The sequence below is a fragment of the Pleurodeles waltl genome, chromosome 11 (genome assembly GCF_031143425.1).
Source record: "Pleurodeles waltl isolate 20211129_DDA chromosome 11, aPleWal1.hap1.20221129, whole genome shotgun sequence".
In the NCBI taxonomy this organism is placed as follows: domain Eukaryota; kingdom Metazoa; phylum Chordata; class Amphibia; order Caudata; family Salamandridae; genus Pleurodeles; species Pleurodeles waltl.
Window position 1 is genome coordinate 909,109,362 of NC_090450.1, and position 14,963 is coordinate 909,124,324.

Consider the following 14,963-nt stretch of genomic DNA (forward strand, 5'->3'; position numbering starts at 1 on the left):
ACAAAAAATCTTGCTGGATCCCTGGTAAGAAGAGTTTATATAACGATCGAGGCTAGAATTGAAGGCACTGTAGCTTCAATATTTAGCTTCCTCACAAACCCATTAGAATAATAGATTCCACAAAAGAAACTAGGTCATCCATCCTAGATGGGATGGTTTCTAGAAATGAGATCAACAATTATGCCAGTTAAAGGAGGGCTGTCACTATTCCTGGGAAAGATTTATAAGTGTAGTGCGTACAATATATCTCAGTGTATTTGCTTTATCAGGAATTATCTTGATTTGTGATCTCATTCTTCCCTCACTGAAAATGCGTGTGACAAGGCACTCCTCCGGCTCTGACTAGTGAGTCAGCTCTGATTCCTGCTCGTAAAGCAGAGTGAGATCTAGGTAATGAATGATGCCTCAAAATCAAAAAAGCTGCCAGTACAGGTTCTCAATCTCGAGTATGACCAGGAACAGTTGTGACAGCTCAGAGACCCTGAAAATCTTAATGAGGTCTGCAAAAGGGGCATGGGTTGCCTGGCTCTCCTGCTTCAGTGTTGCCATGAAAGAGAACAACAGTACTTCCTAAAGAAGAGACTTGCATGCCCACAAATGCTCCAATGTGGTCTGCAAACATGTTGCTGCAGTTCTTACCTTCTCCTGCACAGCATTTCCAGCCAATTGCTATACTTCTCTATGGCTTGAGAATCAGAAAGACAAACAAGACAAATGGTATGTTGGCCTTTCCATGATTTCATATCACCACAAATGAGACACATATTCAAAAGTGCCAGCATGATGAGGACAGACTAGGCAGGGACAAAGACGCTGCTAAGTATAAACATTCTACCTAGTTGATGAAAAAGTGTCTAACACTTCTGAACTTCTACTGAGTTGATGATAAAGGTGGTCAATACAACCTCGGCGGTCTTTTTACGAGACCGCCTAGGGACCGCTGTGCGGAAGACCACCAGTAGTGGCGGTTTGCCGCTCGGCGTATTATGACTGTTGGCTGCTCTCCGTCCTTTTTCTGACGGAGAGCCGCCAACAGCCATACTGGCGGGCGGCGGGGAAGTGGAGGTTGCTCCACCTTCACCGCCACGCCAACAGAACACCGCCCACTGAATCACGTCCTGTTATTCGACGTGGCGGTGTTCTGTTGGCGGTGTGGTGTCAGCCGAGCAACCCCCATGGCTCCCGTCCCCTCCCGGAGGATCGACGGAACAGGTAAGTCGATCTTCCGTTAGGGGAGAGGGGTGTTGTGTGGGTGCATGGGGGTGTGCGTCTGTGTATGTAGAGGGGGTGTGAGTGCGTGTATGCTTGCGGGGGTGTTGCATGTTTTGGGAATGAGTGCGTGTATGTCTGTGGGTATGTCTGCATGGATGTGTGCGTGTATGTTTGTGTGTGCGTGTCTGACTGTGTGTGTGGATGTAGGCATGTATGTCGGTGTGTGTGCGTGTGTGTGTTGGTGGTGCCGGCGTGCGTGTCATGTGTGTGTGTGAGTTCTGTGATGTTGGGGGTCAGGGTGGGGAGGGGGGCCCTGCCACCTTTGGGGGGTGGCAGGGGTGGTGGGCGGTGTAGGGGAGGGAGTCGGGTGGGGGAGACCCCTATCAGTTCCAGGGAAGGAATTCCCTGGCACCGATAGTGCTTACCGCCATGGATTTCATGGCGGTTCCAACCGCAGGAAATCCACAGCGGTAAGCCGGGTCAAAATACCACCAGCAGTATAGTGACGGCCGCCGGGCTGGAGACCCAGGTCTCCAGCCCGGTGGTCATCTCCGCCCTGGCGGGCGGAACGGAGAACCAGCGGATGACCATGACGGTAACCGCCATGGTCATAATACAAAAAAAAAGACCGCCAACCTGTTGGCGGTCTTACCGCCGCTTCTCCACCTTCTGCCAGGGTCATAATGACCCCCAAAGTGTCTGACAGTATAATGGATGGCTAAAGAAGTTGAGTGATGCATGACAAATGCCTCGATATTTGTTGCATGAAAGCAAAAAAGAGTATTCATGGAATCCTTGACCCATATGTTTGGAAACAAAACCCATAAATGCTCTCATTATCTTATGTCATTTCAAGTCTTATTTTTCCATTGTAAAATGATAATGAAAGATCTCTTTCGTATGTTCATTGTGTCACATTCTGAATTTAATTGTTTTTTACTTTCAATTTAAAAAATCTCTAAAACTTTGCCTTTTCAATAGGTATTTGTCTTCTAAGAAACATTTTGGAAAAATAATGTTTTCCTTGGAAGAACGTTCCTGGTTCTAGTATGAAGGTTGAGACTATGTGTATCAAAGAATTGTCTATGATGGAGAACCCTAAATGTGCTGGTGCAGACAAATAAAGCTGCTGGAAAAAAGAGAGAGTAAGTGAAGTAAACAGCAAATACATGGATGTTAATCCACAAAATGGTGGGAGATGTGGTACGGGACCTTGTGCTGTCTTTGACCACTGATGAAATCACTTGTTGGACACCTTGTCCTTCCATTCCACCTGAAAAACCTCCTATGTACTGTTGAGTCGCTAATGGAAGAGCAAGGAGATGAAGCGATTAACATATAACAAGATTCTTGAAGCACTGATTAGTTTCCGTTCAAACCACAACCTTTATGCCCCAACGTTAGGGGTAGCAAGGGCAGTGAGGGTCACAAACAGAAACTGCTCCCTCGGGTCACACCTAAGACACACCAATGAGCGGATACAAAGTAGGGTAAATAAAATTGCATAAGAAGATGATGAAACTGTTCAAAATAACTCAAAGATCCAATTTTACCTGATTGACATATGTGGATTATGTGAAGCATGTCTAGAGTTGTCACACATGCAATGCATGTTCATCCTCACACTCTTTTACACTGAGAAAAATACCTTATACTCAAACGGGGTAACAGATACTATATTGGAAGTTGGAAACAATATCACAGTTTTCCTGGAAATGCAATTATTTTGGGTTTTTTTATCCTGTAACTCTATTAGGGCACATTTTGAACTAACAAGCATTAACAAGTTCTGTATCTGGCTCCCGGGATTCCTATTAATTACTGAATGGGAATCAATCGGTGCCTGGGGTAAATCACTCAATGGTTTATGAAACAGTTCATTTGGTGGATGTAGATGTAAGATAGGCAATAATGTATGAACATTTCTATCATTCTCAACGTGCTGTAGTTATGGTACAGACAAACTTTAGTTAGTCGGGGTAACATTCCAAACATTTTGAGGGTTCTATTGCAGGCCAAAGTCTGATTCAGCTTGTGATGGGTTGTTGAGAATAGTGTAAATGAGTTGGTGAAGCTTTCAATTTCAATGAGCTAATGCGCAAATACCAGAGGACTAGAAAACAAAATTGACTATAAACCTAAATTGTGCAAGGTGGTTGTGGTTTACGACCGCCATTGGTTGCAATAGGAGCCTATTAGTGTTATATCTGAACTGTGCTGATGTGTAATGTAAGTTCTGGTGCAGTACGTTGTGTTGTAGGTTACTGTATGTTGTGTTCTGATGCGTAGTGCTGTTGTGAGCTTGGAAATATCCATCTGCATGCCCTGTCAATATCAAACTGTCCTGCATAATGCAGACTGGTGGGGTCTTGTCATTCTTTTAAAATACAGAGTTACTACCCTCTTAAGAAGTTACCTGGCTGAAACGGATTTTAAAGTCTTGCTGCACTGGAACCATAGTTCTGTTAATAGCTCCAAGGACAAACGAAACAGATGCATTCTTTATTAGTCCTCCCACTGAGTATGTGATAAAGTACATCACCTGGAACAAAATAAAAAAAAAAAAAAAATCAAAGGAGAATTTAGCAGTGACAATTCATCTTAAGAATTAACAAGAAAAATATGCGAGCCTGAGCATTCCACATGATACCATAGATGGCATTCCAAAATATTCTAGTTACTTTAAGATTGCACTACAGCATGGAAGTCTGCCAGAATTGCTAGCCTGACTGAGGGATATTTCTTTGAGGATTGATCCACATTTCTACATACTACATATCTGAACACACATGCACACTCGCGCCCCCGCCATGCACAGTTTTTTCTTCAATAATTTGACTTCTAATGTTTCATTGATATATTTATGTTACAAAAGTTGTCATGAGTGCTGTAATATCTGGGGTAATAATGCATGGTGAGAGCGTAAATTATAGTTACCTTAGGCCTCGCGTAATAGTTACTTGAAATAACTCACGATAACTGATGAATTTCTCTGGTTTTGTGCGAGTGAATTAAGAACCTAACAATAACGTCCCTGTAACATTTGTTTTTTATATGGAATTTCTAAGGTTTTTTAATTCTATTTTCTAACTATAATGTCCCTCTAACCTTTGTTTTTTTCAACAAATTTCTATGTTTTTTTTAAACATAAAGACATTTTTATTACTATATGTCAATCCAACCACCACCGCCCACGGCATTCGTCCATGCACGTGGGAGTTGGCCGTAGGGCCTGGCCCGCGGCTAACCCTGTAGCCACCCCTCTAACCACTCAACCCCACGCTGAGCACGGCCTTTGGGTGTGCACAGCAGCAGTTGGCTGCAGGGCATGTCTTTCTGGGTGTGAGAATATGTGTGCGAGGGTGTCTCTGGGTGTGAGAGTGGCTGTGAGCGTCTGTCTGGGCATGAGAATGGGTGTGAAAGGGTCTATGTGGGTGTGAGAGTGGGCGTGTGAGTATCTGATTGTGCAGACTGTGCTCCAACAGATGAAAGATGCATTCACCTCCATGAAGAATTTAAGATCGTTTTTCAGTATGGAATCTTGGAGTAAACACATTTACATTGCCTTCGTCCAGCCAAGGAGTTAGGATCACTTGTCCGTTCCAGAGGTGGCGCGTCAACTGGGGCACCTGGTACATTTATATTTGTAAGTGCTTCCTGTTGAGGTTTCATTTCTGTGAAATGAGCATCATGGCCAAACAGAAGCTCACCTGCTTATTTATCCTACAAGGGTCCACAGTTTTAAGCAATATGTCTATCTAACTGGAGCACTTTACCCACCCCTTCCCGGGACGATCTCGGCCCCCAGCCTTCATTAAATGGAGGAGGGGGGCTGCACCGTCCCAAGAGCCTGGCCATGTCACCTGGGTGCCCCCAGGGTACCCAGCCACCATCATTGGGGACCGCGGGGGGAGCCTCAAGGCCCTGCAGTCCCAACCAGCTCTCTGCCTCCTGCGGGAGCCAGCACTGCTGTCACAGAGATGGAGCTGCTAAACATGCAGCTTCCTGTATGTGAGAGCAATAGTTTCCTCTGTTTCCCTGCTCGGATGTCTGCAGGTAGGTAAACAGAGGAAACCTCCACTTCCAGAAAGTTAGAGGTGTTTGACAGATCTCGCTTGCTGGAACCATAGTGTGTTTGCTCTGACTTGGCAGGAGCTGTCAAAGATCCAGCTACGTCATAGCAAACAGTTAATCTAGGGGATGGGCACCCTGGGACATAGCAGCAGGCTCCCCGGGGGAGGAGATGGGGGTCCCCAGGGGCATAATTGGCTCCTCTAGGGTGGCCTCGCAGTCCCCCTCCAATATTTGAATTTGTCCCTTGAAGGTGGTGGTCTCCAGCTGGGGGGGAAGGGGGGAGCGCAGAGGACCCCCTTCATTATTTCAATTCAGCCCCGGGGAGGTGCTGGCCCCCAGGGCAGCGGGGGAGCACGTGGCCCCCTTTAATTTAAATCAATAGCCCGGGGAGGTGGCAGTTCTTGGGGCTGAGGAGGTCCGCAACAGACCCCCTTAATCATTTTCCTTCTGCCATGGGGTGGGTTTGGGGGGCTCCGCAGGCCCCTCCACATACATTTATTACTCAGCTCCAGGGAGCTAGCAGCCCCTGGAGCTGCGGGGGAGGGGGGTTGCACAGTGGACCCCTTACTTTCAATTAATTGCCCTGGGGAGATGGTGGTCCCCTTGTCCTGAGGTCTGCAACAGACCCCCTTAATTATTTTCTTTCTGCCCCAGGGGAGGTGGCGGTCCCCAGGGCTGCGGGGGGCTGTGCGGCCCCTCCTTACTCACAATATATTGCCCCAGAGAGGTGGTGGTCACCAGGGCGTGGGGGGCAGCGCGCCCCACATGCTATTGAATTAAAGCCCCAGGGTGGTGGCAGTCCCCAGGGCATAAATAGGCCCAGGAGGAGGGCCTGTGCACCTCCTCCTTTATTTATTTTTTTACATGCCCCTGGCACCTGGCCCACCCAGGGGCTTTATTAAAACAAGCACAGGAGACCATGCTTGTTCTTTTTTAAAATTTGTGCTGCAAATTCACAGCAAAATCTTTTTTTTTAAGTGATTTTTTTTGCAACAGTGGGGTTCCTCTGGGATACCAGCATCAGAGCCAAGGGGTCAGGGTGTCCTTACCCTGGCCTCTCATTTTTTTAGGGACTCTGCTGAAGCCTGGTCCCAAGATGGCTGGCAACACTTCCTAGTTGAAGTGCTGACAGCCAATCAGAGCTCTGCAGATCCCTGCACAAGCTCTTATTATTCAAAAAGTCATTGGGGAGGATCCGCGGCCCTAGATATACAAATTTGAATTTCCTTTAATTTCTCTTAAACTTCTGAATGGGTGTATACCAAATATTAAAAAGCATAATCTGCACACCAAAAGCTACCTTTTTGCCAAATTTATTATAATACCGCCCAGCGGTTCGGGCTGTAGTCGTGTTCAAACCTCCTATGGGAATTAACATGGGAAACACATGTTCTCAGCTCCCCCTTGACGGCTCACCCAGACACTTCCCATTGTGAACAAGAATCACTGGCACACTTTTATTTGGAAAATTTCGTGAAGATTTGCCAAATGGTGTCAAAGATATAGGCAAGTCAAAAACGCTTTTCCTACGGAGACATGTTCCTAACTATAACTGGCAACGCCAGCAGGTAATAAATATATATCTACAGATAGATAGATAATGATATATATGGAAAATGTCACTTACCCAGTGTACATCTGTTCGTGGCATGTTCCGCTGCAGATTCCCATGCTGTGCACATACTTCTGCCATCTAGTGTTGGGCTCGGAGTGTTACAAGTTGTTTTTCTTCTAAGAAGTGTTTTCGAGTCACGGGATCGAGTGACTCCTCCTCTTCGGTTCCATTGCGCATGGGTATCAACTCCATGTTAGATTGTTTTCCTGCAGAGGGTAAGGTAGGAGTGATAGAGTATAAAGTAAAGATATGTCCATGCTAATGGAATGTTAAATATATATATATCTACATATGAGCAAATGGTGTTAACTTAAACAACTACAGGCTGCCGAGGAGGTGGGAGGGTGCATGTGAATCTACAGCAGAACATGCCATGAACAGATGTACACTGGGTAAGTGACATTTTCCGTTCAATGGCATGTGTAGCTGCAGACCACAAAGCAGTTAGTTGTCCCATAAAAGCGGTGGTTAGCCTGTAGGAGTTGAAATAATGTTCTGAGTACAGCTTGGCCTACTGTGACTTGCTGTGTTGCTAAAACATCTACATAATAGTGTTTAGTGAATGTATGTGGTGTTGACCAAAAAGCTGCTTTACATATTTCAGCCACTGGTATATTTCCTAAAAAAGCCATTGTAGCACCTTTCTTCCTTGTGGAATGTGCTTTAGGAGTAACTAAGAGTTGCCTTTTGGCTTTAACGTAGCATGTTTGGATGCATCTTACTATCCATCTTGCTAATACTGGTTTTGAAATGGGGTTACCTGTATGAGGTTTTTGAACGGCTACAAACAGCTGTTTAGTTTTTCTGAGTGGTTTTGTTCTATCTTTATAGTGCATTAGTGATATTTTAATGTCTAATGTATGTAGAGCTCTTTCTGCCACAGAATCTGGCTGTGGGAAGAAGACTGGCAGTTCCACCGTTTGATATGAAAAGGTGATACTACTTTTGGAAGAAATTTGGGGTTAGTTCAACTTTATGTTTGTGTACTTGTATGAACGGTTCTTCAATAGTGAAAGCTTGAATTTCACTGACTCTTTGCAATGATGTAATTGCGACAAGGACGGCAACCTTCCATGTTAAGAATTGCATTTGATATGAGTATATAGGTTCAAATGGTGGGCCCATAAGTCGCATAAGCACTATGTTTAAATTCCAAGAAGGAACTGGAGGTGTCCTGGGTGGAATGATGCGTTTTAAGCCTTCCATGAAGGCTTTAATAACAGGAACTCTAAATAAAGAGGTGCTTTATATTTTGTAAATGTGCTGAAATTGCAGTAAGATGCATTTTTATGGAAGAGAATGCTAAATTTGATTTTTGTAAATGAAGTAAATAGCATACAATATCTTGTATTGATGCTGTAAGAGGGGCAATCTGTTTAGATTGACAGTAATATACAAATATTTTACATTTGCTAGCATAGCACTATCTAGTAGTGGGTTTTCTTGCTTGCATAATCACGTCCATACATTCTGATGGTAGTTGTTAATAACCAAGTTCTATTACCTCAGGAGCCAAATCACCAGATTGAGTGTGTTGGGATTTGGGTGTCTGATCTGCCCTTTGTTTTGTGTCAACAGGTCTGGTCTGTTTGGGAGTTTGGAGTGTGGTACTACTGATAGGTCTAATAATGTTGTGTACCACAATTGACGGGTCCACATCGGTGCTATGAGTATAATATTGAGTGTGTTTTGATGCAATTTGTTGACTACAAATGGGATGAGTGGGAGAGGGGCAAAAGTGTAAGCAAATATCTCTGACCAATTGATCCATAGAGTATTGCCCTTGGATAGGGGATGTGGGTGTATGGATGCAAAGTTTTGGTATCTTGCGTTTTCGCTTGTGGCGAACAGCTCTATGTTTGGTGTTCCCAATTGTTGAAAGTATTTTTGAACTACTTGAGGGTGAATGTCCCACTGGTGTGTTTGTTGATGATTTCTGCTGAGAACATCTGCGAGTTGGTTGTGTATCCCTGGAATGTATTGTGCTACTAGGTGAATTTGGTTGTGTATTGAGCATTTCCAATTTTTTTTTAGCTAGGAGGGAGAGTTGGGATGAATGTGTCCCTCCTTCCTTGTTTAGATAATACATGGTGGTCATGTTGTCTGTTTTGAAGAGGCTGAAAAGCTTTGAGTGCTAGGAAGACATCTAACAACTCTAAGTGATTTATGTGTAGCTGTTTGTGTTGGGCATCCCATTGTCCTTGGATGTTGTGATTGTTGAGGTGAACTCCCCAGCCAATCATTGATGCATCTGTTGTAATTATGGTCTGAGGCACAGGGTTTTGAAATGTCCGCCCTTTGTTTTGGTTTGTGGAATTCCACCACTGAAGTGACAAGTATGTTTGGCGGTCTATCAACACTAGATCTTGAAGCTGACCGTGTGCCTGTGACCATTGTTGTGCAAGGCACTTGTGTAAGGGCTGCATGTTTAGTCTTGCATGTGGAACAATTGCAATACATGATGCCATCATCCCTAACATTTTCATGACAAATCTGACAGTGTACTGTTGACCTGTCTGTATCTGTGCAATTATATTTTGGAATGCTTGTATTCTTTGCATATTTGGACTTGCTATCGCTTGTCGAGTATTTAGTACTGCACCTAAATACTGTTGTATTTGCGCAGGTTGTAGTTGTGACTTTTGGTAATTTATTGAGAACCCTAGCGGGTGCAGGGTTTGTGTTACGTAATGCGCATGGTTTTGACACTGCGTATGACTGTTTGATTTTATTAGCCAATCGTCTAGATATGGAAAGACATGTATATGTTGTCTTCTTAGGTAGGCTTGACAACCGCTAGGCACTTTGTGAATACCCTTGGAGCTGTTGTTATTCCGAAGGGTAACGCTTTTAACTGCTAGAGCTTTCCTTGAATGACAAACCTGAGATATTTTCTGTGCGCCGGATGGATGGGTATATGAAAATACGCATCCTTGCGGTCTAATGTTGCCATGAAATTGTGTTTTTGAAGTAGTGGGATAACATCCTGGAAAGTTACCATGTGAAAGTGTTCTGACAGGATGTAAAGGTTGAGGGTGTTGAGATCTAATATTGGTCTTAGGGTGCCATCCTTTTCGGGAATCAGGAAGTATAGTGAGTAAACTCCCATCCCTACTTGATTTTGTGGCACGGGTTCTATTGCTTGTTTGAGTAATAGAGATTTGACTTCTTCCTGTAACAGACTGATGTGTTCTGTGGATAATTTGTGTGGTTTTGGTGGAATGATTGGGGGGAGTTTGTATCAATTCTAGGCAATAACCATTGCGGATAATTGATAGTACCCAATTGTCTGTGGTAATATTTTGCCAATTGGTGTGGAACTTTTGTAGTCTTCCTCCCACAGGGGAGGTGTGGAGTGGAAGGGGATGAAACAAGTCACTGTTTAGTGTGATGTGAGGTTTGTTTAGAGGTTTGATATTTCCCTCTACTTCTGGGATACTGTCCTCTATATGTGCCCTTAAAACCACCTCATTGGTATGGAGGTTGGTAGGCTGGTTTTGCCTGCGATGTGGATGCCTCTGCTGTTTGAGCTCTAAATCCACCTCTAAACTGAGGTTTCCGAAAGGATCCGCTGTATGGTGTATAGTGCATCCATAGCTTTTGCGGTGTTTGAATCCTTACACAATTTTGTAATTGCAGTGTCCACTTCTGGGCCGAAAAGTTGTTTTTCATTTGAACGGCATATTCAACACCGCTTGTTGGATTTCGGGTTTGAAACCGGAGGACCTGAGCCATGCATGCCTTCTTATTGTTACAGCAGTGTTGACACTCCTGGCAGCTGTGTCTGCTGCGCCTAGAGCAGACCTAATCTGATTATTGGTGCTGGCTTGTCCGTCCTACACTATTTGCTGTGGCCTTTTTTGATGTTACTTGGGGAGATGCTGAATTATGTCTTGCATCTCATCCCAATGGGCCCTGTCGTATCTAGCCAACAACGCCTGTGAGTTGGCTATCCTCCATTGATTGGCTGCCTGGGATGCAACTCTCTTCCCTGCAGCATCAGATTTCCTACTCGCTTTGTCTGGTGGGCGTGCATCACCTGATGACTGTGAGTTTGCTCTCTTTCTGGCAGCGTTTACTACTAATGAGTCTGGAGGGAGTTGTTGAGTTATGTAGACAGGATCAGAGGGAGGTGGCTTGTATTTCTTCTCTATCCTGGGAGTAATTATCCTTGTTTTAACTGGCTCGCTAAATATTTGATCAGCGTGTTTTAGCATGCCGGGGAGCATAGGGAGCGACTGGTATGGTCAATGTGTGGAGGAGAGTGTATTAAACAAAAAATCGTCCTCCAACGGTTCGCTGCAGCCATAGCTAAAACTTGATTGTACCCTATACTATCCTCAGGTGGTGAAGGCTTAGAGGGATAGCAGTCTGGGTCGATGTTGGGAATGGGATCTGGACCATAAAGATCCCATGGGTCTACATTGTCTTGTTGCCAGTTAAATGAATGTGATGGTGACTGCATAGGTGTAGGACTGGTAGGAGGAGAGATATGCAGGTGTGGAGAATGAGGAGGAGAAAATTGAGGAGGTGGTGGTCTCTCCTTTGGCTTTGGCACTTTAGCTGGAGGCTGTGTAGTGTCCAATTCCTCTTGAAAGGCTAATTTCCTCCTCGGTTTTAGAAGAGGTGCTGTTAGGATTCTGCCGGTTTCTTTGTGGATATGAATCCTGGCTTGCCTTTCGTCCATTACTTCAAGTATTGGCTGTACTTGAGAGTCCTCTTCAGAGGTTTTATGGCTTTCTTTGAGTGTCTTAGAAAGTCCATGCTCTTTTCGGCTCCGAAGTCGGCTTTTTCGGTATCGAAAAAGATGGTGTAGTGGATGTTCTCGGCTCGGAAAGGGATTTCTGAATTTTCGACTCTGAAAAACGGTGTTTCCTCGAGTCGGATACAGAGCCTTTCGTGCACTCTGATGGTTTTGGAGGAGTGGCCTTTTTAGGTGCTGAACTGGCAGTTTGGTCACTAGTTGTCTTTTTTCGGGTTGAGCCATGGCCTTCCGGTAGTGGTGTCCCCAAGGCTTATATTTCGGTCTTTGTGATGGTACAGGGGCAGGCGTACTCACGTGTTGTCCGGCCGTGACCGGTCTGTCTTCCTCAGATTCCTAGTCGGAGTCGGAATTCGAACGGAGACTGCTGTCTGCATGATCTCATCCTCTTCGATGTCGAGATGTTTGGAGCTTTTGGACGCCATCTCGAGCCTTCGTGCTCTTCTGTCTCGAAGTGTCTTTTTAGATCTGAAGGATCTGCAGGCCTCGCAATTTTCTTCCCAATGATCTGGGGAAGATTACAGACGAGGTGTTGGTCTGTATAAGGGAATTTCGTGTGGCACGAGGACAGAATCGGAATGGAGTCTGATCCATGAGGCTTCCACGCGGTCGGCCCGAACAGGCCCGAGTTGGGTGCGTGCGCCCCGAAGGGGGAGTAGAGATGTCTTTCCCGACGGTACCGATGTGTCGATAGAAGATGTACACCCGATTGATACAATACCAACAAAAAAAAAGCGTTTTCAAAGTTTTCCGAATCGAACTTTCGGAGCGAAAGGAAACACGTCCGAATCAGACGGCGGAAAGAAAACAATATAACATGGAGTCGATGCCCATGTGCAATGGAACTGAAGAGGAGGAGTCACTCGATCCCGTGACTCGAAAACACTTCTTTGAAGAAAAACAACTTGTAACACTCCGAACCCAACACTAGATAGCAGAATTATATGCACAGCATGTGTATCTGCAGCTACACATGCCATCGAACATATATATATAATAATGGGTACCTGTGTTCTACAGTGCTATTACACTATCAAAGAGTTCAAGAGATACAATAATCACCTACTTGTGCTTGTAAATGCCACTTGAAACGTCAGGTGGTTTTGATGGATCATAATACACATCACACAGCAAGCATTTGTTTTACATTACCTGTTTAATTTAGTTAAGCAAACATGAAAACTGTTAAATCATGTTCTACAGTTAAAGATTATACAGAACTATTTGTGTAGACTAGGAAGAAAGTGGGGTATTAGTAAAGCTATTTTTGTTTTTTATCACACCCAGCAAGTCAAACTAGGAATCTGCCTCACTGTATTGACCGTTTGCCAATAGGGAGACCTAGAATGGTCTGCCCTCTCACTTGAGCCCCTTCATTATAATGATGTCAGATTGGCTGACATTGTGAGAGCCCCAAAATCTGGCACATGTGGAAAAGGGATCAAATCAATTGGCAAGCTACCTGGAAGATGTCCACATCTGGGTCCAACATACCCAGCAGTGCCTCAATAACCATACGACAGAGGTCCTGCCCTTGCAAGCTCTTTTAGATTTGAACCACTGGGATTCTCCCCTTTATGAGTGGAGTCCCAATGGTGTGCCACTTGACCAATGACTTAAACGCAGCCAAGAAAACATTAGACTAGTTTTGGCAAATTTGAAGAGTCACCCTTGTCAGAGTTTCTACTTTGTGCTTTTCTTAATCAGTTCCCAGCCTAACAACTGCAAAGACTTTAGCTCAAGGTTGCCATAAATGGATTGCCCCCGGCTCTATCGAATCCAGAATCTTGCAGCCAGGAAAATATTAGGATTGAAAAGTCAACTGCTTCACATCTTTGCTGGACGCCTTTTACTGGTTCGAGCAGAAAGAGATGAACAATTAAAATCCAAGACATTGTGCTTTGTTCACAATCTACTGCATGACACCAGTGATCACCTTTAACCCAATCAGCATCTGCCCAAGTACTGCACAGATGACTCAGGAGAAGAGATGTTCATGTTCAGGGCTCTGAAGTCTAAAACACTACCTGAACCATGGAAAGGAAACTTACAAATGTTTGGAAATTAAAGCTCATCTCCTTCATTCCACATATTAGGAGATGCATCTGGCCATTGTGCCATCCTCCTGTGCCAGCCAGTCTCCCATAAACAGTTCAATTTTCATTTCATACTTCAGTATTTAGTACTTGTCAGCTCACCAGAAAACTGGTTCTTAATATGAAATGTTGAGTCAGTATCATAGGAGCGCCTACAGGTTTCCCCAACATCAAGGCTTCCCACTTTCCTGGCAGACCCAAGGATGTCAAACTGATGAATGGACATAGAACTACGAATTCTACAAGGTATGTGTTTTCCAATAAGAAGCCGCACAAACAGGAGAAATCTGTAAAACAAAGGTTCATAACCCAACACAACATAACATGAACAATTACAACTCGCGTTTGCATGTACAACTAGTGTACCATTTCCCTTTTCAAAGCACTCAGATGAATGAAGTGCTTTTCCTAGAATCACAGCGTATTGTCAAACCAGAAATGAGTAGTATAACACAGATCATATAGTATATAGCCCACAATTCAGATACTGGGCCAAATCTCATTTTTGTGACACACCAACCTATTGTGGGCTCTGAAATGCTGCGGGTATCATTAGGTGAAGGAATCAGGTGAAGTCAGTAAGTGTTAATATTTTGAAAAACTGTACAACTACAAAAGGTGGTGATACACATTGCCAACAGAAGTGTGTTGGTACTAGGACTTGAGCTTCCCGAACAGGGCCCCTTATGGAATGGTGACTTAACTACTTGTCTATCTCAGAACCGGCTATGGCGTCTCACAAAATTATGGTCTTGTGTGTGTGCTGGTATAATTCGTCATAAAATGTTGGCCTCCAGTGTGGCTATAGTGCATGGGTGGCTATAACCTATCACAAAAGTGGCTTACCATGTGACATAACCCTCCCACAATACATCAATCATGTGTTCTGTTGCAACATTTCACAAAACAGCAGCCTTGTGTATTAATACAGTTCAGCACAAATGGTAGCCTTGGGGCAGGTGCTGCCTCCCATAAATCAGCAGCCTTTGCATTAGGTACGCACTCCCCACGAGGGCAGTGCCTACTGGGCAAACATCCACTTGAATATCTAATAGCACTGCAAGTCGTTATATGATCATTACATGGACTTGTCATTACTTTCACTTGACAGATTTAGGCCCTCATTACAACCCTGGCGGTCGGTGTTAAAGCTGCGGTAATACCGCCAACAGGACGGCAGTAAAAAAATAGTGAATCACGACCA

At 44.4% G+C, this 14,963-nt stretch overlaps 1 protein-coding gene across 5 annotated transcripts in view; it reads right to left on the minus strand.

Annotated features, from left to right (window-relative positions):
* TCTN1 (tectonic family member 1) overlaps positions 1 to 14,963 on the minus strand; it is a 275,107-nt gene that overhangs the window by 68,080 nt on the left and 192,064 nt on the right. For 4 of the 5 annotated variants that reach the window (XM_069214866.1, XM_069214868.1, XM_069214870.1 and 1 more), the window contains exon 9: positions 3,629 to 3,754. The exons of the other annotated variant lie outside the window; for it this stretch is intronic. In XM_069214866.1, coding sequence (XP_069070967.1) covers positions 3,629 to 3,754 — 126 coding nt within the window. The remainder of the gene's footprint in view (positions 1 to 3,628; positions 3,755 to 14,963) is intronic. 5 annotated transcript variants of the gene reach the window in all.